General features: G+C 36.6%; 1 protein-coding gene across 3 annotated transcripts in view; it reads left to right on the forward strand.

Moving 5' to 3' along the window:
* Window positions 1-26,505, forward strand: part of PDE4D (phosphodiesterase 4D) — a 348,935-nt gene extending 322,430 nt beyond the window's left edge. For 2 of the 3 annotated variants that reach the window (XM_030968142.1, XM_030968143.1), the window contains exons 7-15: window positions 13,457-13,550; window positions 17,254-17,426; window positions 18,385-18,483; window positions 18,569-18,733; window positions 20,376-20,475; window positions 24,060-24,214; window positions 24,708-24,830; window positions 25,300-25,482; window positions 26,042-26,505. In XM_030968142.1, the coding sequence (XP_030824002.1) occupies window positions 13,457-13,550; window positions 17,254-17,426; window positions 18,385-18,483; window positions 18,569-18,733; window positions 20,376-20,475; window positions 24,060-24,214; window positions 24,708-24,830; window positions 25,300-25,482; window positions 26,042-26,455 (1,506 nt within the window). In that variant the 3' untranslated portion in view covers window positions 26,456-26,505. Of the gene's footprint in view, window positions 1-5,587; window positions 6,532-13,456; window positions 13,551-17,253; window positions 17,427-18,384; window positions 18,484-18,568; window positions 18,734-20,375; window positions 20,476-24,059; window positions 24,215-24,707; window positions 24,831-25,299; window positions 25,483-26,041 lie in introns of those variants that run through there. The other variant, XM_030968144.1, reaches the window with a different exon arrangement.
* The last annotated feature ends 344 nt before the right edge of the window (window positions 26,506-26,849 follow it).

Raw genomic sequence — 26,849 nt, forward strand, 5'->3', positions numbered from 1 at the left:
AACCTGTAAAGACCCTGCTCTGCTATGGTTGAAAATTAGTGAACCGTGTTGTGACATTTATGATCTGAAAAAAGCTTCATGTTCCTGTATATTCATGGCTAATGCTTTTACTATCACTAGAGGGCAGTAAATACAAACACTGAATTACGTATCTTATCAGACTGTATTAATTTTTTTCTTTTTTTGTTAAATTTAAAATAATAAGAGACCCTTACTCTTTATTAAACACCTTAGCTCCTGGGTTTTACTACATACTTCCCCTAAAGTAGTTCAAAGAAACGTCATCATCTCAATTTGTTTAACAACAAAAAATTCTCGTATTTTATTCGTAAGAATTATATATACCAAATAAAAATATCTGAAAAATGAAACTGCATAGGCTAGTCCATAATTTTTAACAATTGTAATTCTGACAGGCCAAAGGCTTCCAAGAAAACCTTTTTAAAGCAGTATAATTGTGCTGCAGTTAGCACACTTAAAACTTCCTTCAAAAGAAAGTTATATATCAAGGAGATATGTTTCGCTTAAGGTCATTAGTTCTCAGCCACCAGTGAAGTTCATCTCTTTTTGATATCAGCATGAGACCCAGCTTTGTCTCTGTCCCCACAGCTCACTTAGTGTGTGGCAGCTGGTTGCCACAGTTGAAACAACTTCTCATATTTGTAAAATTACTAATTGTATATTTGGGACTTTTTACTTAAATCCTACAGTTTCTCTCCTAGCCTGGATTCTTATGTGGAACCCTGAGAACTTTGGTGAAGCTGCTTGATTCAGCATAGTTTTCTTGTCTCTGGCTGTCGTACTGCTTCCTCTAGTCCGGCTCTGGGTTTTGGCTGAGTCCATCCACATGCTCTTGCTTGCTGGATGAAATGACCATTCTTTTCTGCTGTGGTCTTCCAGCACTGAGTAGACTCTCCATTTTGTGGGGAAGCTTTCGTGATGTACATACCAGCACAACTCACAGATGGAGCTGGCTAAAGCTGTGAAAACAGTGCTGCGTTTGTGACAAGTAGGAGCTGGATTTTACACGGGTGATTATTGCTGTTCTCTGATGTGTGAAGGTCAGTCTAAAAACCACAGAATCATAGAAATGTTTGCTTTGGAAGGGGTCTTAAAGATTATCTAGTTCTAACCACCTGCCACAGGCCTTTTTCATGTTTTCAAAAGTTCATCATTTGGCTTACGAGATTTGTTCAGGCTACCTGTTCTTGTTTGTAGTACACACAACCTTGAAAACTAAAACTGGTGATATGCTCAGATGTCTACTTTGCATTACTTTTTGCTGCTTGCTAGAAAAGATGCACTACATCCAGCACACTTGTATCCAGAATTGATGCTCAGACATCTCTCAAAATGCTCTTAGTGCAATTTCATAGTCAATCCAAGGGGTTGCATTTGAGAGCACTGCTCATCTCTCAAAGCTAAGTACATTTTTATATTACCTTATCTGTAGTAGGAAAGACCAAGGTGGTAAGTCTCCCATGTGACAGTTCATAAAAGTACTGCAACTGAATCAGAGAATCAGAGAATAAGGTTGAAAGTGACCCCAGTGGGTCATCTAGTCCCACCTTGTTGCTCAAATAGGACCATCCTGGAGCACGTTGCATGGGATTGAGTCCAGATGGTGCTTGAATATTTGTAGTGAGGGAGACTACACAGCCTCTCTGGCAATCTGTTCCAGTGCAGTCACCCACGTAGTAAGGTTCTTCCTCAAGTTCAGGGGGATCTTTCTGTGCATCAGTTTCTGCCATTGTCTCTTGTACTATTGCTTGGCAGCACTAAGAGCCTGGTCCATCCTTTTAACATCCTCTCTTCAGATACTGTATGCATTGATAAGGTTCTGTTTCAGTCTTGTCTTCTTGAAGCTGAACATGCCCAGCTCCCTCAGCCTTTCATTGTAAAAGAGATGCTCCAGCCCCCAAATCATCTTTGCTTCTTTCTTCTGGACTTGTTCCAGGAGTCCCATGTCTCTCTTGTCCTGAGGAGCCCAGAACTGGACACAGCGTTCCAGGTGAGGGGCTGAGAAGAGGGGCAGGATCACACTCTGTGACCTGCTGGCAATGCTCTTCCTACTACACCCAGGGTACCACTCACCTTCCCTGTGTCATCTTGTAGTGTGTGTTGGTTTCAACCCAGCTGGTTTGAAGCAGTTTCAGCTGCCTTTCATTGCTTCTTGTTGCTTCTTTGGAGCTAGAGAATCAGGTCCAGTGTGCTTTGTTCTCTTATTTTCATGATTCTCCACAGTAGCTGTGGGATTATTAGTTAAATAGACTGAGGTTTTTCTTCTACTACAGAAGATTTTCTCTGTCACATTAATAATATTTGCAAGGTTTTTTCCTACACAATGTACATAATAGAAATTAGGAAAAGATACACTAAAGCTGTGTGCGCTGTTCCATTATGTGTGTTGCCAGAATAAGAGGCTTAGAGCCTCTCTTTTTATTTAGAGTCACAGAAGACACAGATTTTTGGGGGTGACAGTATCACTATGAAATGCCATGTTGTGACTTTACATACTCTTCAGGATTCCTGCTTTCTTCAGTGTAGTTCACCTAGTCGTGAACCGTGTTCCTTATTGATGGTGCGCTTGCAGACATTAAACTCCCTGCTGTATGTAGTTTTCCCTTTAAATTCCCTGAACTGTAGATTACATGAATGATGTCAACTTTCTAAACAAGTGAGGCTGTTGGTGGTGACTTTCACATCCTCACAGTTTATCCCACGAACCACTCCTCCTCCCAGTTGTTTCTGTTCTCAGGAAATGTTCACACTGGAAATCTGCACGGTAGTGACATAATTGCAGATCATCAACAAAGATATTTAGTGCCATGAAACAGTTTCAAGTCGTGCAAAACCTTACTTAAAACAGTCCCATTAGATGAAGACAGCCTGTTTATGACCATTAGGACACAGTCTATAATCAGATTCTTAGGCCACTCAATGTACCTTCTCTCAACATTGAGAGTGGTGCAGAATATTTTACAGTTATAAATCAAATGCTCTATGACAGTACAAGAATATTACATGTTTAAACACATAAATGAAACTGACTGGCATTAATTACACTTTTATGTCTCACTTCCTTATTGAGCAAAATCAGGAGTATGTGCATATCAGCTACCCAGGACTGCCATTCTACCCAGGACTGGGGTTTCATGAAGTGGTCTGAACCTACCTATCCATCCTGCTTGGGAATTTTAAGTAGCACAAATTAATATTTTTAAAGTCTTTAAAAGTATGCTAAAACTGAACATTGCAGCTCCTGGGATCCCTGCCACCTTTTTTATGACTTCTTTGGAGAAAGTTGTCCAGAATCATTGATTAAATAATAGCTAACACTTGCTAAGGGTGTTAAGGGACTTCATCATCATTGAGTCTTTCAAGGTCATTGTCTTGATTCTTTCAAAACACATAGCAGTGCTCATTAAAACTTCCTTTTTTTCTCTCTGAATTATTTTATTACTCACTTACTATAATTTCAAATTACACCTTTCCCATTTCCATATATTTTGATTGATTGGAGCCATTGTAGAAAATGTCATTATGTCCTTCCTTCCCCATGTTTTATCTTCATGGGTGTATATTTGAATGAAAAACAAGAATCCCTAAATTTTATTTTGCTTATCTTGAATTTCTCTAGGTATTTAGTTAGTGGCAGCTATTTGCTATGCACTCATCTATCTACCATAACCTCCGCTAAAGCTAGTTATTCAATGATTGCAACCTGAGAATTCAGGAGGAAAATCAACCATAACCATTCTTGTAAATAGGAGCTGGTGTGAATTTCGTGGATCTCCACATCTGAGATCATGTTGCCAAAGTCAGGGGGCAGGCTTTCTAAATCAGTGAAGTCATACAATTAAATTCTATTACAGCAATCATTAAATTTATGAGGTTGAGACTATGAGTCTTGAAAAAATAATACAAGTCAGTAATAAGCAGTGTGTATCAGGTGTAATTGCCTATTATCAGTATAGTTAATATGGAGCTAGTATGAATTGATGTAGCATATATTTACACTGGAGGAAAATGTTTTTTCTTGGTTTTATATCAAAGTGACCTAGCTAATAACTTGATAAACACCATTCTTCAATAAATTCCACCAACTCAGTAATTCTTATAGATGTATCTTTGTGTCATACGTTAGTGGGGAAGAAAAAAAATTGATGACTTTTTAATACATGCTCAACAGCTGGCGTAATTTACATACCAGCCATTTAAAATATTTCTTATCTGAATCAAGTTCTTTTGGGAACAGTTCTTTGGGAAGAGTTGTTAATATTTCATGAGGGAGCAGCCTTTAGTAGCAAAGTAAGAAAAAATATTTAAGACTTGACTTGTGTCTTCTCATACAACCTCTTGCAACCAAAATTTCATACCCACATGTTTCATTCTTAGGTAGCCAAAAGTTAATTTACCATTTTCTAAGTCATGCTTGAAATTGCCTCCTGAAAAAAGGCATCATTTTTCCACTTCTGTGTTGATGCTGGGTAGGTGGCAGCAGTGCTCTCTTGTGCATGATAGGAAGACAATGAAACACAGATGTAGAGAGGCTTGATATTCAGCATTATGAAGCTGAGCTGGAAGAATGAGGAGAAATATTTTCTAAAAGTTCCTTTTCATGTCTTTAATGTCTTGCTGAGTGTATAGTAACCCCAGGTCTGTTTTCAAAACTTAGTTGTTTTATAAACATCTAGCTTCATCAATTCAGATCAAGTATGACTGTGCATATTAAAATGTGTCAGAAATGTTTTATATTATCTATTTTAAGGCAAACAGTATGCCTTCCAAATGAAAATATTTTAAGTACTGATGATCTGTTGATTGTATCCAGTTGTCATACTGCTCTAGGTTTCTCTGCTGTAAGGAAGAGATTTGTTGATATAATATTTTGCCCTATTGATCTTTACAGGTTCAATTATTTTTGAGGCACTTAGTGTCGCTGACTACTTCAGCCAAAACCTCTCTTATGACCATTCTCAGTCAGCATCTTCCAGTGAATCAGCAGTGTGGGATTAGGCTGAACACTGCACCTCATTCAGCTTGTTCTCAGGCATTTGCCCATTGTCACTCTCTCTTTCTTTTGACACAACAAAGACTCAGAAATTTGCTGCAGTAGTGCATGTGCCTTGCACAGAGTGGAGCAAGATAATCAGAGAACTATAGAATGGCTTGGGTTGGAAGGGACTTTAAAGATCATCTAGTTCCAACCCCCCCTGCCATGAGCATAATGTATTCCTCCTTTCAAGTTTTGGTCTCTGAGTGGCAGATGGTGGGATCTTTTATTTAATGCTTGAGTCAGCTCACTGACACACTCCACTTTCAATCAATCCCTTCTTTTTTTCAATGATGTATAGCTGTAATTGATTATAATAATCTGCTGAGGCAGAAAGAGCAAAAGTTGAACAAATACAGTGAGAATTTGAGGACTCTTATTATCTCATTTCTTACATCTCCATGGAAGGTTAACATTTCCTCGGAATTGTAAGACACATTACTTGCTTTAGCTTAATAGTAACTGCATTTACCTCTTTAAAGAAAAAAAAACATTAGCAGCCTGGCCCAATAGTCTGAGATAGATAATTTTTTAATGTAGATGGCATAAAAGCCAAAAAAATTTCATTGTTAAAGTACATCATAAACTACTCAAGAAATGAGACAGATCTATTTATGTTGGGTTTCTTTCCCATAAAAAACACCTCAAAATATATTTTTCTTCCATATGAAAAAATAATCCCACTAGGCAATCCAGACAGATGTATGCACAATACTAATTTTGACTGCTTGGATGGTGTGTCCATTGAAAACTGGTTAATGCTGCTGAAGTGACGAGACTTTAGCCCAATTATTTTTGAATGGCATGTGAATGCTGCAGGCAGGGATGCCATTAGGAAAGGGCATTTGCTGTCAGGGAGGGGAAAAAAATAAAGGAAAAGAAAAAAATAAGTATCCCATGCCCAGGAGACTCCCCAGAATCAGCCAATGAGAAATTACTGTACATCATGATACCAGCCCTGCGATTTATATCTTTTAGGGTGACACACTATTGGCTGCTAGGATGGCTCTATGGGAGGGATCGCTGCCACTGTCTGTGGCTTCCTCTTCAGGTCCTTATTTGGTAGCTGTTGATAGAGCAAGTCTTTGAGCAGCTGAGCATCTTGACATACATTATTCATTAAATCCTGGTGTTCAGGAAATATGCATATCCCTAGCTCTTCAGATATTTCTTCAGCTTGTACAAAATGTGTCTTCAACGTTGCCTCTGAATGCTTGGAGTTTCACAAATGGCATTTATACAATCGGAAGACCACACGGTTGGATTTCACTTCAGTATGCTTCCTGAGCACACAGTTGCTGAGAACCTGAAAACCAGCAAAAAGAATTAGGAGAGGGAAGACGGAATCTTTATTCTTGGAAGTCTTTTGCAGTGTCAGATAGCAAAGAACTGATAGTTTAGATTGGTAGTATAGAAAAAAATCGAAAATGCCTGAGGCAAACTATTTACTCTCAGTTTCTTGGGGCTACATAAAGGTAGGATCTTGTTTTACCTTTTAAGAACTTTGATTTATGGTGTATGATTGCATGATCACTGGATAGCATGAGGATTTGTGGGTGATATGATTATGAATAATTTGAAGTGAAAAATCAGACAACAAGCCTTTGTTCAGCAAGAAGAATGAACTGCACAGTATAGTCTTTCTTAGAAACTGTGCTGGGACTTTTAAAATAATATTACTTCAGTGAATGATTAGACCAAGTCTAAAGCCAAAGAAATTCAGAGCAGTTTTGTGTTCTTTCAGAAAAAGATTGCTACAAAACTGTATTTCTAGCCACTAAAATGTTTTAAAATCTCCAAATACCAAAACCAGAGATACTATACAATAGAAGAGAGCATGAATAAAGAAGCTGAGGATAATGGGTGGATGCATGACTCATACTGGTTTTAATAGCTGAAGAAAGGTGAAATTATGAACACTGTTTCAACAGCATTTTTGGTAGCCTCTGTGAATGTGACAGCTTATTGATTAAAACCTTGGAAATTGCCATCTCTTAATACTGATCTGTGTTGTTACATGGGGCAGTGTGAACTAGCTTGAAATAGCAATACTGCTAGAAAATGGAATTAAATTAAATAAGCTTTTTCTCTTTTATGGAAAAGTTTTGCATCAAGGAGTTAAATCAGTATGCCTGTCAACACACAGAACTGAAATCCATTTAATAGGAAACCACATCTGAGCTTTGGTTTATCCCTAAAAAATTATGTTTGTACTTCAGAAAAATGCTGCTGCTTGTATACTTTCATAATTGTTATTGAGTGTGTAAAAAAAAAAATCCTGTGCTTGACATACAATACATGTACCAAATCATTCTGCTTTAAAGAAATTCTGATTTCTCCTGAGCTAAATAAAGCATATGTTGAATTAAATTACTAAAAATAGCACAAGCATTATATTTGCACAATTGAATTTCTTTTATTAATACCTACTTTTACAATAGATATATGTCTTTTAAAATAGAAGTGTTAAGCTTGATTATGTGCAGTTATGAGTATTTTCAGCTAATGCTGAATTGTTACAATATATTATCAAGGATTTTGATCAGTCATCTGCGAAGAAATTAATCCCATTATTCTAGCTAGGTAGATTACTTTCTTGTTTGCCAAAGCAATAAGATGAAATTACTTTGCATTTCAACTAAAAGTAATTTATTGTAATTTACTAGAAAGTATTTCCTGCATTTCTAGGCAGCTGTTGTCATGTTCCTCTTGCTAAATCAGAAAAATTCAATCACCAATTAAAAAAAATTAAAGTTCACTCTTACTGTTAGGCTTGAGAATTCATAGACTTTTTTTCTAATTGAAGTTTAGCAGAGAACATGGTGTAATTGAGTACACATGGGGAAAAAATGTTCTTTGTATAGAGAGTGTCCTATACTGTCTGCAGACAATGATTTTAGTTAAGAAGCTGTCATCCATGAGCACAATTTTATTACAGCGCTTTTTGAGAGAAAAAATGTGAGAAGAAGCAAAGACATTCTGGTTTTTGTGACATTCCAAGCAATTATGTAGAGAATTTATGAAATTCTGAAGATTGAAATATCTTACTCTCAGATTGTAATATATTATGTCTCTTATTGTATGCAATATAAGATATAACGCTGTATATGTTTTTATCCCTTATTGTATACATATTTCTGTGTGCTTCAGGCTGTACTTTATCTCCCGTGAATTCTATTTTGGAAAATAGGAATGTTTGCCCCTGGTTTTTGTTGAGTATCTTTTACTGAAAAAATGAGCACCACTCATAATGACAGCCTTAGAGATAACTGCCTTTCTGTAGCTTATTATAAAAACCAGTGCCTGGCCTTGATACTAATTAAACCCATGGGCTTTCAACACAAACCTTTAGCTATTAGGAATACTGTTAATGTATCCAGAATACTGCTAAAAATCAAAGATAGTTTTGCATCGATAAGCACTACAGACAGAAGCCTTATGTTAATTTGTAAGGCTGACTTATTTAAAATTCCTTGTTATATTGTAGAATACAAGCTTTTCAAATCTAGTAATATAATATAGTTTATTCATTTTGAGATACCAGCATATTCTGAAAATAACATTGGTAGGTATTTCAGAAACAAAACATAGTCATGTAAGTTGAATGTTCCAAGTATTAGTAGTATGTTCCATGCATGTATTCTATTCCATGTAAGTTTTTAGAAATGTTACCTAGAAAAGAAGCAGCCACAAAGGCTGAAAATGGCATCTTTGCCCCACAGGTTTGGGGGCTAGTGCTATGAGAGTCCCCTGTCACTTTTGAGCATTTTTATTCCAGCCTCCTCTGGACTTGGAACTTGATAAATGCTCAAACTGAAGGCCAGGCAGGAGTGGGCTTTTTGGTCCATGTTTCACCTTCAGTATTGGTGCCAAAGGCTGTGTTGGAGGCAGTCTCTTTACACTCCCCCTCTCTGCAGGAACAGAAAGCCTGCATGGAGGAGACCCTGCTGCTGCACAGAGTCTACAGCAAGAGTGGTTCTGTGTGCTTCCTCTCCAGACAGCTAGCTGCTGGCTGCGTCTTTACTTAAGCTCTTTGTTATTGAGTCAAGAACTTTACACAAAATTTGTAAATTCTTCTAAAGTGTAAACAATAACCCGCATATATATAAAGTGTATGGTCCAAACTTGTTCATGGCCATGAATCAACTCTATTTGAATCTTGGAGTTAGTGATTCTTTCTAACATACGTTCAAATTCTTCTAAAAAATGTGTCAATGCTCTGGTTGCCATCTGGGAACAGGGTTACTCCAAAAGTTAGTCTGTGTTTTTCTATGTGTCTTTACTGGCATCAGAAAAGTATTGTATTTTTCAAAAGAACTCCTCCAGGTATGCTTTTCCTAGGCTGACATCAGTAATACAAATACAGAGATGTTCACACATTGGGCTTTAGCCCAGAAAGACCTAAACTACAAACCTCTTCTTGGGAACTTAAACCAATTAGGAAATCGTTCTCAGTTAATTATCATTAAAGTATGTACCTTAATTCTTATGTATTACAGTTTTTGCTAGAGCAGACTTCTTAAGTGTATAAAGGGAGATAAAGGTGCACAGCTACTCTTTTCACTTTAGAGACATTTTTAATGTTATTTGAATGCTCTGCTGGTATTTGTGTTGAGGGCTCTGCTCCTTCTTATTCCCCCCATCTCCCTAACCCCAGCTGAAATTAAAATCTAAAATAAATATAAACAAATGAAATTTTAAAAATTCTGCTTAAGGAAATATTTTCAGGATATTTTTTAGAAAACCTTATGGCTCTATTGCTCTGACATCAGCATTTGGCAGTGAAGAACTATATAATTGACTTAATGGGCATTTTATTGCCAGTTCATTTTCAGGGTGATTTTCTAAGGATGTAGTCAAGGACTGTTGCATTTGAAGGGGACGTATGTGTCATTTTTCCCACCTAACAATGCCTAGTGGTATGTGTGAAAATCTTTCTTTCTGGGAAAAATACAATATATGCATAGATCAGCCAAAAACCTCTGCTTCCTCCCCATGCTGAGCTCACATATCATAATTAAATTGTATGGTTTAAATGTTTATTAATAACAAGGGTTTTGATCTTTATGATTTATTTTCTTGAATTTGAGCCAACATTGTTGGCTCATGGATGTAACCAGCTTTTCTGATTGGCAATAAGAGCTTGTGGGAGCCATGTGAGAGGCAAACTTTCATTATAAAGTAATTGTGCAGAGCTGTGTAAGATGTGTATCTTTGAAACAGTTATTATTTATGGGTGCACTTGGGCCCAAATTTAATCTTTGAGAAATAGGTAAAAACTGGGAAAAAATAATAGGGTTGAATTTTGTTTTGATTGCTTTTTTCTTAGAAAAACGACTTTTTTTTCCTCAAAAGGCAAGTTATGAAACATAAGTGGACTGAGCAATGTACAGATACAGTGAAACAGAGTATAAACAAAAGAATGCCTAAATGTCTTGATTGCTGTTTGTCTCTCATGTTTGATTTTTTAATATTCTCAAAGAGCATTATTGTTCTGCATCAGCCACTGCTGTCTGCATATGGTCTTCAGCTTGATCTGATTCAATGGCAATAACGGTTGTAAGGCTTTGTCAGATAATTAGAAAAATCAAAACAGTTCTCTAAACTCCTGCTTAGTCCAGAAGTTTTCATGTCAATTAAAGTTTTGGTCCTGTGGCGTCAGCAACATGTGAAAGAGTATGAGGAAATTGTGCAGCTACAGTTCTTCAAAGCCAAAGGCATCTCCAATTGAATTTGCTCTCAGCAGGAGGGCTTTGCAGAGGCTGAGGGGCTTGTTCCACTTTACACCCTTGTTGAGCAGTAATACAGACTATTCTGCAGTTCTCATGCAAATGGTTGAGTTTCATGTTCTACTGACTTGTGGGGTGTTGCGAGGTGGGAAGATAAGAGTTGGAACAGACTAGTGGGGAACATAGCACTAGAAAAGAATGTAATGTACCTTCCATTTGCTGTGGATATTCATACAACAAATACAGAGCTGAAAATTCTTAAAGAGCATATGCTCCATAAGTTCTACAAGATGATTTCCAGTATGAAATGACAAACCTCTCTACACACTCCCTGCAGTTAAATTTATTATTTGGGGGGGAAAAAATCCTTCCTATTTCCTGTGTCACCTGCAAATACTGACTTGTTCCTCTTTCAAAACTGGAAAACCTTTAAGAAGACATTCTGAAGAGTACATGTCAGTGATAGCTAGATGGTCTTTTATTCCAGAGTGTGGAACATGACACAATTAGTGTTTCTCTGCAGCAAAAACAGCAACACCAAATTGGGCATTATGTAGAAGTGTTTACTAGGAAACAACCAGGGAGATGAGGATCTATTGAAGTTAGGATCCAGTGAACTAGCTAATCAAATTAAGGAAGAGAAGATATTGAAGTAGTAATGCATAAACTGATGACATGCCTGGAAGTTAATGCGGTTTTGTCAACTCCAGACATTTTATTAATATTCCTATACTCAATATTTAATCTGAAGCTGCAGTCTCTGGAGACAAACTATTCCATTACATCTTCAGTTTTTGTCTTACAGTTTCTCACCTTTTGTGGGAACAGAAGAAAAAGTGTGTAAGCATGACTTAAGTGTGTTAAGTGTTTAAAAGTCTAGAAGACAGACTTTTAAGAAAAAGGTCTTGGTATTTTTGGACCAGTCATTTTATTGCTTGGTAAACTTGGCTTGAATTTTCAACATTTGACATTGGTGACAAACATTAGGCATTGCTGAAGAGGTTGAAACTAGTTTTGTCTAGAGTCCATAGCTCTGTAGTTCTCATAGTATGTGTAGCTGTGTTTGCAGTATGGTTCTAATTTTCAGACATGTGTTGAGCGCTTCCTAGCACATGGCTATATCTGAGATCAAAGCTGAGCCTTTGGCTTGTGACTAAAGTAGGATTCAGTCTTTGTAGCTCTAGAACTTCCTGAGCTGATGACACGTCAATATGGCAGGAAAATGCAGTGGCTAATGGTTAGAATGTTTTATTAAAGGTAATTTTGTTGGGCACATTGTGAGCAATATGGTAATTGGTGGCTTACAAAGATATTGTGAAGAAAATAACACCTTTCATTACGCAAGGCTACTTTGAAGAAATAGCTTTGATGATTCCAGTGGAATGGAAATGAGATGGTTAATATTTACTACAGTGGTTTATCTCCTTTAAAGAAGAATAAACTATAAATTACCAGTTTTCAACATAGAGGAATGTTTACATGTATATAATCTAAGGGTAGCTATTCCTTGATATAATGGAGAGTCATGACTGCATGGAGAATGTAAAAGGTGATTCTGAAAGTTGCACAAATCATTTTGCTTTGTTAAGAGAAAAGATGGCTGAGAAATCTAACAACAAAATAAAAGGTTGGCACAATAGGAGGCAAAATTCAATAGTGACAGATGTATGCTAATTTTTATTGGCAAGAGCTGGAATTATTTGTAAGTATTGCTGCTTTCTGTTTGTTGGTAATATTCAGGCAGAGCTATAGTCAATGAAAATGCATCTAAGACAGTGAGAGCTGTATTATGCAATTAACCTGTGAAGCATAATACCACAGGATATCATTTCACCCTGGAGCCTAGAAGGAATCACGAAAGGCTCAGGATGTGTACCTAATTAATTATACATTTAATGGAATATTAGTATCTGCTTTTATCCTATAGACAGCCTAGAGTGAATTGCTAAGAGGGAAATAGAAGGTGTTTCCACAGATGGGTGTTTTCTATCCCAATGTTTCTTGGAGATGCTTGCAGTTTTCTGAGATAGTAGAATGGTCAAGTCATTGGTTGAATAGAATAATTTTAGGTCAGAGACAACAAAACCTACCTCTTTTCATATTGGCTAGTAGGAAATCAATAAGTTATTTGGATTGTTTGGAGCAATGTTGTAAAGTAATTTTGAGTAGATTAATGATGAGAGGTAAGATAGATTTGAAATGTTGCCTAATAAATTGCAAAAAAGTGCAAAAACAGATTAATTTGTAAATCTTGTGAGAGAACTAGTAGAGAATGGCTTGGACATAAATACATTTTTATTTACTTTTGAAATTAAAATTGAAAAATCGGATAGGCAATATTGTAACTTGTGTGTGCACAAATGCCATAAAGCTTTCAGTTACTAGTAGGACACTGTACCTCAGTCATTCAATCACTGTGGTGTATTTTAGAAGGTCATGAATTACATTGTCCAATCCATTAATAAGTTGGTTGGGTGGATCATTGGTGCATGTGATTTCTGCTTACATAGTATATATTCTTGATTCCATAGTGTATATATATATATATATATATAAAATATTTTCTTAATGCTATGTTCTTTTCCCGGTTATAAAGTGACTGCATATTCTTATTCTAACTAAAATATATCTTGATATAGCTAACTTTACACTTTTTTGTTTTCTTTTCCAGTTTAAAAGAATGCTCAACCGTGAGCTAACCCACCTCTCTGAAATGAGCAGGTCAGGCAATCAGGTCTCAGAATATATATCAAACACTTTCTTAGGTAAGACTATGAAAAGCTAACTTTTTTTCCTTTTGGGGGTTTTTATATTTTTCTGGGCTGTGTTAGAGCATAAAGCAAGTGGCTTTCCATATTAATTTCTAGTTTCAGGAACTGTGTATTTATCATATTGTTGTCAGCATTTGTGCTGAGAGATCAGGTTAGATCCACTTCCTCACAGCTCAATTAATTTGTGTAGGTGATTTCCCTGTGTGTGTAATTACAGATAAATATTCATATACATGTTAAAACAACTATACTGATACTATATTAAGAAATAATATAATGACTTATAGAGAATCACAGAGATTCACGGAATGTCCTTCTGAGTTGGAAGGGACTCACAAGGATCATCAAGTCCAACTCTATAAAGTGAATGGCCCGTACAGGGCTCAAACCTACAACCTAGCTTTATTAGCACCATGCACTAACCAACTGGGTTAGTCTCAGAGTGGTAATTATATATGTATTTATATATTAAAGAGAATTCTACCACTATATTTTCCTACTGGAATTATTGCAGAGGTTTCAGTGTGCTGGAAGCACATAAGTGCATGTAGCTTCATAAAATCTCACAGCAAGCAGTTAAGATATTTTGGTATTCCCTGCCTGCGCATGCATAGTTAGGTGCATGTGACTAAATAAACATCTGAATAGACTTTTTCCAGAAAGTTTGTGCAGCTCAAGATCTTGGCATGCTGGGATGTGAGCATTAAGAAAAGCCCAACACAATATTACAAAGAAGATGGTTCCTTAACCATGGCTTTTTTTTTCTTAAAATTCATGAAAATCAAGAAAACTTTCATATTGCTGATTTTGAACATGAAGATAAAGATACTATACCAATCTCAAAACATGTTTTGAGCAAAATACCATTGGTTCATAAAGACGATGTAAGAAGAGATGCACAGTGAAATACATCTAAATTAGGATAACAAGTACTTTAAAAAATGACAGTCATACATGTTAATATCCATCTTATTCTGTGTGAGATACCATAGCTGGTACTTTGTGGCTTTTTTGGAAGAAGTGGGGATTCTGTGAAGTACATTTTATCCTGTCACCCTGCCCAAAAGGGATGGCTGAATGTGTCTGTTCAGCTGGCCCACGGTTGCAGCAGTGTGCCAACTGCTGCAGCACAGCAGGGTTCAGACACTGGGAGGGGGACAAGCGTCTCTCACAGACAAGCAGTATTGCCCAGCTTCATGTGCCCTGAAAACCACTGTGTGCTGTTGCCTGAAATGATGACCCACTTAGGCTGCAGAGACTGAGATGCCAGCTTCTGCTTGCTTTCACTTGAAAGCTTGAGACTTACTTTGACAGAGTAAAGAAATGCATCCGTCAGCCTTTCGCATGAGGTCTCAGTCACAAGCAGAAAGAGGGCCAGAGAGGCAATCACTTCTAATTTACTGAACCACCGGTACTGTTTTCTGTCTGCATGAAAAACTAGATACTTAGAATTGTAGGTATAATAGCAGCACAATAGTGAAAACACCTCATCTACATATTGCTTAAATATTTTCAAAATATGCAGTCTAAGTATGTAGGTTCTGAAAATCTATGCAGAGAGAAAAATTTCACTAGAAGTATTTAATGAGTTTATTATCTAATTAACTTTTTTAATACATAACTTACCTCATCAATATCTACAAAATTTCTCACATTTGTAAGCTAGGAAGGTGTAATGAGAAAACAGGGTTTTCTGTTCTTCTTATTAAAAAAACCCAAAAAACAAACACACAAACAAACAAAAAACCCCAAAAAACCCCCAAAACCAAACTGTTTTCCTTTAGGGATATATGAATGTTTGAAGTTATTTACGATGATTAGAAATATAATCTGTGTATAAGACATAAGGCTCCTATATTGTGTATAATAATATAAAAAGTTTCCTTTTTCGGTATCATTAGCCTGTTTTCTATGAATGGAAAATGTTTGAGAACCTGTAATTGAGCATAGCATAAACAGGGTCAAAATGGCATGCTCTCTTTTCTGGATGTTCAGATGGGCACAGCCTTGTGTGCTTGAAGTTACAAAAGCAGAGGCAGTCCCACAGAGTTTCTCTGGAGATTTAAGTCATTCAGATAGACACTTCCTTTCACTTGAGTTACTCTGACAGCTCAGCTAATGAACCTCTGTTTGATGGGTCTAAACTTTGTGCATATGACTGAAACCATAAACATCAAAGCACAGGCACAAGTCACAGCTGCTCATGTGTTGTCGGTTTGCACCAGACCAGGGCTGCCACGCTCCGCCTCCCCTCCTTCCCCTTACAGGGAGAGTGGTGAGCTATGATGGGGTAGTCCAGGGACTCAGTGCCCTAGGCTACAACCTGGTGACATTTGCAAAGTCTCTTCTTCATTGTGATTTCTTTGGAATTTGAGGTGTCCATTAAAAGTATCTGCTAAAGGGTAATGAAAAAAAAAAAAAAAAAAAAGGAAGAAAAAAAGGTGAAGAAGCAAACATATAAAAAGCTCCTAATTAGAAATGGACTTGCCAACCTCAACTGGTTTCAAAGTCTGTATTGGAAATGAATATTGCAGAAAGGAAAAAATACACATGTAAAAAATCCCAATTTTTCTTACTTTCTTTTCAAATTTTATTTTGGTTTAAGGTTTTTTTTAGCTGTTTTGGCTCATCTCCTATGTCAGAAACATCTTTTCTGGATTTTTGTGGTTTTACTAGTATATTCCTTGAGGTCTAGAAAAGGTGGAGGTACATTTCAGCAAAGAAAAAGAGGTAATTTGAAGGGAGTCATTAAACTCTAGGTTGAAATACAGTATGAATAAAAGAAACAAAAATTAATTCATGTTCCTAGTAGTTTTTTCAGAAAAGCTGTTCATTGCACTAACTTGGGTTTCTTTGAAGCAGATGTTTGCAGTGCTCCACAACCCCATAATGGTTGTGCAGCAATCCTGTGGCAGTTGCCTAAATATATTTTACTCTCAGTTTAATTCTTGTCTAAAGTTTTGCTGGCACATATGTCAATAAATTTTATTAAGTGATGCTGCTGATACTGCTACGGAGGCAAAAGCCCACAGCAAAATTCAGAGGTTAACAAGGCACTCTATTGTTTTGTCATTATTATTGACTCTAGTTGGAAAGTGTAGAAACGCTGCACTGGTGGCATGAACTGCCAGCAATCCAAAGTACTTGTAGATGTGGCTTGGAAAGCACAAAATCCTTTCCAAGTTGTACAGTCCTAGTAGACAGGACCGGTCCACAAGTATTAAATTCTTCATGTCTTCAAGTCCTGAAAAAGTTTTCTAAAGGTTTATATGAGGACACACATAGACAGTTTTGAAATACATTTTCAGAGATTGTTTCTCCTGAAAAAAAAGAAAGAAAATTATTTTTTCTTGCAAAGTGTATTCCTGTGCGGTTGTAATAACATTTTTATACTGAGATGATTGACCCTTTCTACAGCACTAGGGATAAGGCAGAAGTGGTAATCAGACAGTCACAAGTTGCTTTTAAAGCCAATTCAGAAATAATGAGGCAATTTGAGTAAAAGAGATCTGCTTTTACTGAAGTATAGGTCTATATTTAACTTTTCATGGGTTTAGTGATCTTGATAGAAAGAATCCAAATCTTAGAAGAGGTTTTTCTAAGAATTAAAAAGTCCATAAGGTGCAACTCAAAAGTGAATTTTATAATATTTATAATTCTTTTATAAATTATTCTCTTTTTATTCATTCTTTTGAAGACAAGCAACATGAAGTTGAAATCCCTTCTCCAACACAGAAAGAGAAAGAGAAAAAGAAGAGGCCAATGTCCCAGATCAGTGGAGTCAAAAAACTCATGCACAGCTCCAGCCTAACGAATTCCAGTATTCCCAGGTTTGGAGTTAAAACAGACCAAGAAGATGTCCTTGCCAAGGTAGAGATTATATATATATGTCCTTGAAATTATATAAACAGAGTGTGGATATTTCTGTATTATTCCATCCTCTGCTTATACACATTCGTTTCAAGCTGCAGCACCAAGCGTTTATATCACTTGATATGGCCCAAATTTGTTGGAGCGGAAGAATAGCAAGTAAAATCAGAATCAGACCATAAGGGCTAATTTCAGCATGAAGACAATTTCATTTGGCATTTGTGTATGCATTAAGAAGCCTTCAGATCCATAAATAGTATCTGAAGATTGAAGAGTAAACATATTGTATAGTGTCACAGGAATGAAATTGTATAGATAGCTAACTTATTTTTAAAAAATGCGCAAGAGTATATAGCATTCCTATTTTTAGCTCTATCGTTTTATGTGCATTCTTTTTCTTATTTCTACTATCTTACTGTTTTTTGCACCAGCAGCTAACTACTTGGTAATAACAGAAAATTGGTATAAAGGGATTTTGGATTGAGTTATGCCTCTTCTAACATTTTCAGGAATCTTATTTGAAGAGTGTTTCTGAGACCAGGGAGAGAGCAGCGGAATTGTCCATCTCTGCACATTGCAGAGATGCACTCAGCAGAATTGCACATCTCTGGAGGTTTTCTCCTCACTGAACTTCATTGCCAATAGACAGTGAGATAGCAAAATGTGTCAGTTAAACTCATTCAAGATACTGTAGAGTTTTTCCCTCTGGAGCAATCCACTTAAGAGGCAGTCTTTCCTGGTTAGACAAATAAAATTTGAAAAATGGGTAGATGTAAATTCTGATATGGTGAGATTAGTAGCAGCTGCAGAGTTTAGAGTTTAGCCCTTGTAAGGTTTAGCATGTAACTTGCATACTGGCCCGGTCTTAATGAGTCCTCTGCTTATAATTGCTTCTCTCAAAAATCACAGGAATTTTTATGTTAGGTTTCAACCTGTTCATTGCTTGATTTTACTCCAGGAACTTGAAGATTTGAACAAGTGGGGCCTTCAGGTTTTCAGAGTAGCAGAGTTATCTGGAAATAGACCTCTGACTGTCATCATGCACACTATTTTTCAGGCAAGTATGAGCAGTCATGCTGCTTTTTTATCTTGGAGATTGTTCTGTGCTTTGAAATCTAATTGTTTTTCCTTTACTTTTATAGGAGCGGGACTTGTTAAAAACTTTTAAGATTCCAGTAGATACTTTAATAACTTACTTGATGACCCTGGAAGACCATTACCATGCAGATGTGGCGTACCACAATAACATACATGCTGCAGATGTTGTTCAGTCAACCCATGTTCTACTCTCAACCCCAGCATTAGAGGTAAACTACACCGAAGAAGAAAAGTGACAGTTGTGAGAGAAAGGGATGCACTGAGAGTCTCCTAAACTAAATATTAAAGATCTTAGTTTCTGCAATGTTTTTAAAAGAAATCTTAGCATTTCTTTGGTGAATTCTGTTCTTTTAAAGATATTGTGTGAGGATCAAAGTTACATGTAAATATTGTGGAGAAAACATCACTTCTTTTCATTTTACATCATGGAAATTTTTGCTGTCATAACCTTTTTCATTGTAACACAATGTATATCTTGTTTCTACCATCTCATTATTTCTGCTACATCCTGTCCTGTAGTTATTTCCCATGTGGGATTCTGCCTAACCACAGTAAGTGGAAGTTCTTAGGAAAGTTTATTCTGATCCAGAAAGACTACTTTTGTATTTATTTCTAAGACAGATTGGAACATGTACTAAATTTTCACTGGACTCTCTTTTCTTACACTGCCCCCCTCCAATAAATATTTCAAAGTTTTTTTGGAAAACAATTAATCGGTTCTTTTTGTAGCAATTCTCTTCTTGAAAGTTCTTAAGTCCCTGAAGTAGATGGATGTGAAAGATGGAGATTTTCTCTCTTTTAAGCACAGTTCAGGTCTTAACATAGCAAACATTGATGTTGATATATCCCAGCAAATGGTTAGAAAAATTCAGTTAAAGAAGCAGTAGGAATTTTATTAGTTCAAAAGGATTTAACTTCGTTTTCAAGAAGGGCTGCATTTTGACTCTCCTATAATGGGCAGTCTTTAATGTTACTGAATACATCTGTATTACCTTCTTCTTAAAAATGGACCTTGGTACATTTGGATCATCAAAGACTTGAAATCTCTTGAGAAAAATTTTCTTGTTCTCAAGAAGATCAGGTAATGTTCTTAAAACACCACTGGCTTCACCACACAGCTGAACTTGTCATCGGTAACATTTTGGGGGTTTTTTTTCCAGACCTTTTTTTTCATGACTGTATTCTCAGCAGAGCTTTAGCTGGTGAAATGGCAATGGCTGCCCAGTGCCACTGCTGGTCTTTGCCCTTCTGAGTGGTCCTTGATCAATTTTGAAAGCATTTGCATCATGTGAGTGCTTCTGACAACAGGGCACTGGACTCAGTGACATTCCAAGTCCGTTGCAGTCCTCTTTTCCTATCTTCCTAGAAATCACATACAAATGGAAAAGCAGTAAATGCTAAGTGGGATGATGTGTAGTCTGTTGCTATTTCCTTTAGATCTGGGTGCTATCTCCTAAGACATGCATCTTTCAAATACAGATACAGAGGAGTCAGGCTGAAATATTAACTTAAATTTGTGCTATGAGTTAGAAACCTGTACTTAATTGCCTAATAAATGTGGATTTATTTACAGACCGAAGTTGAAAATACTTCAGTTGTGGTAGAATTTAGTGATGCTCTCTGTATGAAGTACAAATCACCTTACTTTGGCCAAACTTGAAATATTTATGAAATTCTGCATAATTGATGATTTTATAAAGGGTTTAATAGCTTGTGTGTAAAGTCTCTAGAGATCATGGTATATTTTAAATGTGTTTTGCTTGTTCACATCCAGAATCAAATAGAATCCTTTTTATTGGAAACAATTTTTCACAGATTGGTCATTATCATTTCGGTTTCATTATATTCTAGGCGGTGTTCACTGATTTGGAGATTCTTGCAGCAATTTTTGCCAGTGCAATACATGATGTAGATCATCCTGGGGTTTCAAACCAATTTCTTATCAACACAAGTAAGTTTGATGCTTAGTGGTTTTGTCAAAAATTTGCTGTGAGGTCTGCACATACCGCCAGTTCGTTCCCTGTTTGCTTATATCTCTAACTTTTCTCAGTAAATAGATAGATGTTTATATTTTAAACCTGATATTACTTTGCATTTCTTCTAACTTTAGAAATTATTTACACAGTACACTCTAGCAAGAATTACTAAGGCATAAACTATAAACCTGGCATTGTTTCAATGTATTGCATGTTTTCTCTCCTGGAAGTATAGTTGATTTACACTAAATAGGTAAAGTTTTAAGAAGAGAATGAAGAAAGATTAAAAAAAAAAAGGCAAGACAAGAATTTATGTGTTTATATTGGAAACATATAGCGTGATGAAGGGTAGAAATTCAGAAAGCAGAAAAGCATGACTTTTTAGCAAACAGACAATCCTGTATCCTGGACTTGGCATTTGATCTCTCATGCTTTGTAGACCGAATTTCCTCACCCTGTTTCTGCAGCTATGATAAACATGTTTGGTTTATTCTGACTCCAATGTTATCTCCAAATTTGAAACCCAGTGTACTTCTACATTCCTCAAGGCTGTTGTTGGCAGCATTGCTGAACCTCTATCCCTTTCAGTCATCTACTGAAAGAAAAACACTGTCAACTTTATCGAACCTGATCATGACTCAATAGTTTGTTGCCCCAGTGGCAACTTGCTTGGATTTTGTTGCCTGATGTCACTATTATTGCCCTTTTTAGGTCAGTACAAGTTCCATCATACTGTGTTATTTCTTCTGCTCTCTGACAACTTCTCCTTTTTTGATAACTGACCCAGAAGTGCAAAGTTTAAATAATACTAATAATCCAAGCACAAAAGAAGAAAAAGCAATAGAAATGGAAACATACCTAGGGTTGTGTATTTGACCCATCTGGTTGCACATTTATAGATACTGTCACTTCTACACATGGGCAGAATCTGTTTCACAGGAGTTAAAATAGAATGACCCCAAATCAGCAGTAGAGTTTGAAGAAGGGAGCTCCTGCTCTGACTCACTGCTGCTGTATATTCAAGTAAGACAAGTGCTTCAGTTTAACCTGCACCTAGTTTTGTTTGTCTCAATGGCCTAAGGGCCATCCTATAATGAAATTGAATTTTATGACTCATCCTCATGAAAGAGGATTAAGATTGACTGGAGTTTTTGTGCTTTACTGGGAACCAGTACAGTTCAGCAGTGCAGGCAGAGAGTGAATCAAGCTTTGTGAGAAAACCAAAGAATTCTTAATTGAATCTTAAGAGTGGGCATATGTAAGTAAAGCTTTTTCCTTGCTTGTTGAGTCAGAAATTGAGTACCAGGTTATACTAGTGGCTCCAAGGTTATGTGAGGAAACCAATGAATTGTTTAGGTTTAAGAGTGTTGACTTAGTTGAAGGCATGAGTAGTGGTGCATAAAACTTTTACTTCTATTTAGATTGAAATTCAGATAATGTAAGAGTCATATTTATGCTGATAATTATCAGCTTAAAAAATATATCTTGTTTTTCTCAATTCAGCTTTTGATAAAGGAGGCTTATGTGTCAGTCAAGTAAAAACACTAATTGAAACTTTCAGCTGTTGCAAGGTTGAAAGAAACAAAGAGATTTTGTTTATTTTAAATTGTTCTGTGTTCAAGGAAGAAGCTGCAGGGACAGAGATAGAAAAAATAACCTAATGTTAGCTTCTCAAATCCAAAATTTTCCTAACTTTTAGAAGACAATTTGCTTCCATCTAATTTTGTTTCTCCAACTAAATATAAGAATGAATTTTAAAAAACATTATAGACTTAGTTACATGATAGACCTAGTTAGACTTAGCTAAAATATGTACATATTTGCCATATTGTCATAATTTTTTTTATGATTAGTCTTGTGACTCTTCTGACTATTATTTTCCTATATAAAGTCTGTTACAGAGTTGTCGACTAAACAAATCCTTCTTGAATGCTATTAAACAACAAACAAATATGAAGTATATTAGCATCAGAGTAGATATTTATTTTACCACTGTAACTCTGTCCTTCCAAAAAAATATTCTTGAATCTTACAATGTGTTACAGGTTACCAAGGGGAAACTTTCTTCCATTTTTATATCCATTTTGAAGTTGAGTGCATTTTACCTGTGTCTGTAGCCCCAGCTCTTTCAAAGTATTTTGGCAATGTGGTGTTTTGCAGTTGCAGCAAATCAGAAGGATGTTTGAAAGGAAAATAAACTAGTGCGTGATTTCTGCATGAGAAAAACAACTATGCGAGCTTTGTATGTGTCTGTGGAAGACAAAAGAGAGATCATTTTACAAACTTGCTTTCTTTCTGCTTTTGCTGTTATGGTTTTGCTGGTTTTGGGATAAGGAAAGGTAGAGGAAGAGTTCCCTGATTCAACAGATCAATTAATTCAAGGTGAGGAAGACAGCAGGAGAATGGATATGAGATTAATGAAATCTGAAGATCAAAGCTTTTAGAGGCCTCCTGTTTAACCAGAGGCATTTTAAAATATAGCTGGTGTAAAAGAGAAAAAGAGGACTAAGAGTGGAATAGACTGATGTATGTTTAGACTTAGGCTAGAACAGCTGCAATAAACAGAAGTTACTATAGCACAGGAAAAGTATGATTGCATAACAATTATATGAGTATTTTGTGATAGATTTATTTACAAGCTGTATCTTAAAGCATATGTAAGCTGACTGTGCAGTATTCCTGAGTTAAAGCCAAAGCTGTGCAGACATTTTTGTAAGTGCTTTGATTTTTCAGAGCTGTCTGTTCAGCAGGTCTAAGCTGACCTTATATATGTGCCTTAGCACAGGCATGGCTGAGAAGTGTGTGTTTTTGTCACGGCCATATGGGGTGACTGAGGCAAGAATAATTCCATTGGTGAAGACACTATTACAGACAGCATCAGGGACTGACCATGCCCAAAAACAAGACAGCTTTCAAGGCCACTGCCTGCAGTTTCACACCACATGACATTACATGAAAAAGGCAGAAGCAGAGCTGTTACCATCCTACCAGCCTTCAGCTGTCACGGACTAACAACTGTATAGTTCACTAGGCGTCTTAGCATCTTAGATAACTGCAGAAAGACATGATTTGAAAATCAAGAAGCTGGTGCTCCTCAGCAGACCTGCAGAAAAGCCTCAGCTGTATATTCCAAGGCCAAAGTGCTGGGAAGCTGAAACTTGACAGTAGAATTTTAGGTGCTGTGACGGAGAGAGGCATAAGAAGACAACACATCAGTGTGTTTTAGTTGTATTGTGTTTATGCATATATTATGCATATAATATTTTCTAATTTTTCTGCAGATACAAAAATTCATTCTAAAAATTAACTTTCTTATATTTTTTCTAACCTGCCACTCCAGGCACGTGTTCCTGCATCATTGCAAAGCCTTTTCTTTGTTTTGCTCAACTTTGGCTTGACCTATTAAGTTATTCAGTGAATAATTCTGTAACTTTCAGGGCTGCTTTTAAAAGTTTATCTGTAAATCTTGTTATACATGTAATGAATTTGAAAAAGATCTTAAGGGATTTGGTAGAAGCACAGGCTTTAGTAACATTCTACCCTGCAATTGTTATTGCAGATTCTGAACTCGCCTTGATGTACAATGACTCATCAGTACTGGAGAATCATCACTTGGCTGTGGGTTTCAAGCTGCTGCAGGAAGAAAATTGTGACATTTTCCAGAATTTGACCAAAAAACAGAGACAATCATTGAGGAAAATGGTCATTGACATTGTGAGTTTTGAGATTTTGTCTTCCATAGAGCTAGGACATTGAATAATAAAGCACAGAAGTATTTTATAATAAATTACATGTCGTCAGGCCCATAAACAATGAAGTGAAAGTTTGAAGTTTTGTCATATCTTACCCAAATACAAATAGTGGGGTCTTTAGAGTTCCACTCACTTTCTATGCATTTCTGGAAGGCATACTATTCTGTTTCAAGCTGGTTTTGATGATGCCATTCTACCATTACAGGTAGAAATGTGCTACTGAATTAATAATGAATTTGGGCTGATCAGTTCATTCTGAGCAATGCTGAACAATGATTTTGTCATATTCTTTAAAAAATTAATATGAGTTATATAATACTATTATGAATATACAGGACTCATGTCATGTGTTCAGACATAGAAACTGTGGGTTCCTTCCAAAAATGTTGATTTATATGTTCAACTCCAGTAGAATAATTTACATAGTGTTCATTTTTTTGTTTGTTTTTTTCTAGGTGCTTGCAACAGATATGTCTAAGCATATGAATCTACTGGCTGATTTAAAAACTATGGTTGAAACTAAAAAAGTGACCAGTTCTGGTGTCCTGCTTCTTGATAACTATTCAGACAGGATTCAGGTAAGGAAATGCATCTGAAAATGTTCACTTGTATTACATACTTAATAACACTGTCTTCCCCATTCTCCAGCATGGATTAGAGCTGTCTCTTTCACACCATGATTTGCTGCTTCCTTGTTTCCTTCCTGGTCTGATGTGGTTTAAGTGGTTCTCTGGGACACTAACAAAGTTCTAGGGTAGCTCAGGACTGAATGAGGCTTTAGCCTTCCCTTCAAATTATCAAAAAATGATTCTCTTTCTCACAAGGATTTTGTGACCTTTATAGTGGCAGAAGCAGCAGAAGCCAGGTAATTCATGGCTATTACTGCAAGTGTGAAAAGCACACAACCACATAAGTTTTGGCTGTTTAGAATAAATTTTGCATTATGTGTATTTTCAAGATTTTGTTTTACAGTCACCAGAAATGTGAATAAAAAAGGAGCTGCTTTTCTTCAGTGCAATAACACCACAGGTATTCAATGTATTCTAGGTTCTTCAGAATATGGTGCACTGTGCAGATTTGAGCAACCCTACCAAGCCGCTCCACCTCTACCGCCAATGGACAGATAGAATAATGGAAGAATTTTTCCGTCAGGGAGACCGGGAACGAGAGAGGGGAATGGAGATAAGTCCCATGTGTGATAAGCACAATGCATCTGTAGAAAAATCACAGGTAATTGATTTTACAGGGTAGTTAAACGTTTTAGAAGAAAAATATGGTACATAGTCATATTTTGAACAATTTCTGAATGCACTTTTTTCTTTTCTTCCTCTGAGTTAATTAATTCAGCTCCTCAGAAGTAAGTGAGGCAAATTAAGACTTTTACTGGGAAAACATAGTGCGTGGCAACATGTTTGCTGAAGGATTCCATCACTGTCCTGTGCTGAAAAGCAGCATACATGCCAAAAGAAATTATTGTACAGCTGATTGGGGTTTCCTTCAAAAACATAATTAAATATAAAGCAGGTATTTAGCTCACTAGATGCAGTGGAGTTGTTTGGAATGAGCAGTTCACTTGAAAACAAATCCTTTCCATGCTGTTCTCCAATATCCTGAATCAGACTTCTGAAAAGTAAAAGACCTTATCTGTTATATAAACTAGTATAGTTTCCTTTCAGCCACCTCTAAGGGTAATGTATCTTGTGTCTCTTCCTAGCATTATATTTCTCATACTTTGCATGACTTACTCATTTCTCTGTGAGTAATCATATTCTTGCATTATTTGAAACAGGTGGGTTTTATAGATTACATTGTTCATCCTTTGTGGGAGACATGGGCAGATCTCGTTCACCCGGATGCCCAGGATATCTTAGATACACTGGAGGACAATCGAGAATGGTACCAGAGCACAATCCCTAGAAGTCCCTCTCCTGCACCTGAAGAAAAGGAAGAGGGAAAGCAGGGTCAAACTGAAAAATTCCAGTTTGAACTAACGCTGGAGGAAGATGGTGAGTCAGACACCGAAAAGGACAGTGGAAGTCAAGTAGAAGAAGACACCAGCTTCAGTGACTCCAAGACTCTTTGCACCCAGGATTCAGAATCCACTGAAATTCCTCTTGATGAGCAAGTAGGGGAAGAAGTGGAGGAGGATGAGAACCAAACAGCAGAGCCTTGTGTCGTAGAAGAATATTCTCCTGATACATAACAATGAAAACACAGTCTCCTTCTCTTGCTCACTCCCTTTCTTTTCCTCTTTCTCCCTTTTTTTTGTGGAGGGGGGTAGGGGGGACTGGGGTATTTTCAGTTTTGTTACAGATTTTTTATTTTTCTTTTTTTTTTTAATGTAGGCAATGATTTCCAAAGTATATGTCACATACTACAACCATGGTCAGAACTCGGTGTTATCTGCCAGAATGATTGTTGATCAAAACTGAAGTTGATGATTCAGTTTGGCACTCAGGAATATTGTAAACAGAATTTTCACCTCCATGCTGTCAGAAAGCAGGGGGAGAACGTCCATAAATTGCATTTTAATAAGGTCTCTATTTGGCAGATTCCACTAAATAAAGCAAATGCTTTCAGAGGAGTACCACCTGCCA

This window comes from Camarhynchus parvulus, chromosome Z, assembly GCF_901933205.1.
Source record: "Camarhynchus parvulus chromosome Z, STF_HiC, whole genome shotgun sequence".
Classification (NCBI taxonomy): domain Eukaryota; kingdom Metazoa; phylum Chordata; class Aves; order Passeriformes; family Thraupidae; genus Camarhynchus; species Camarhynchus parvulus.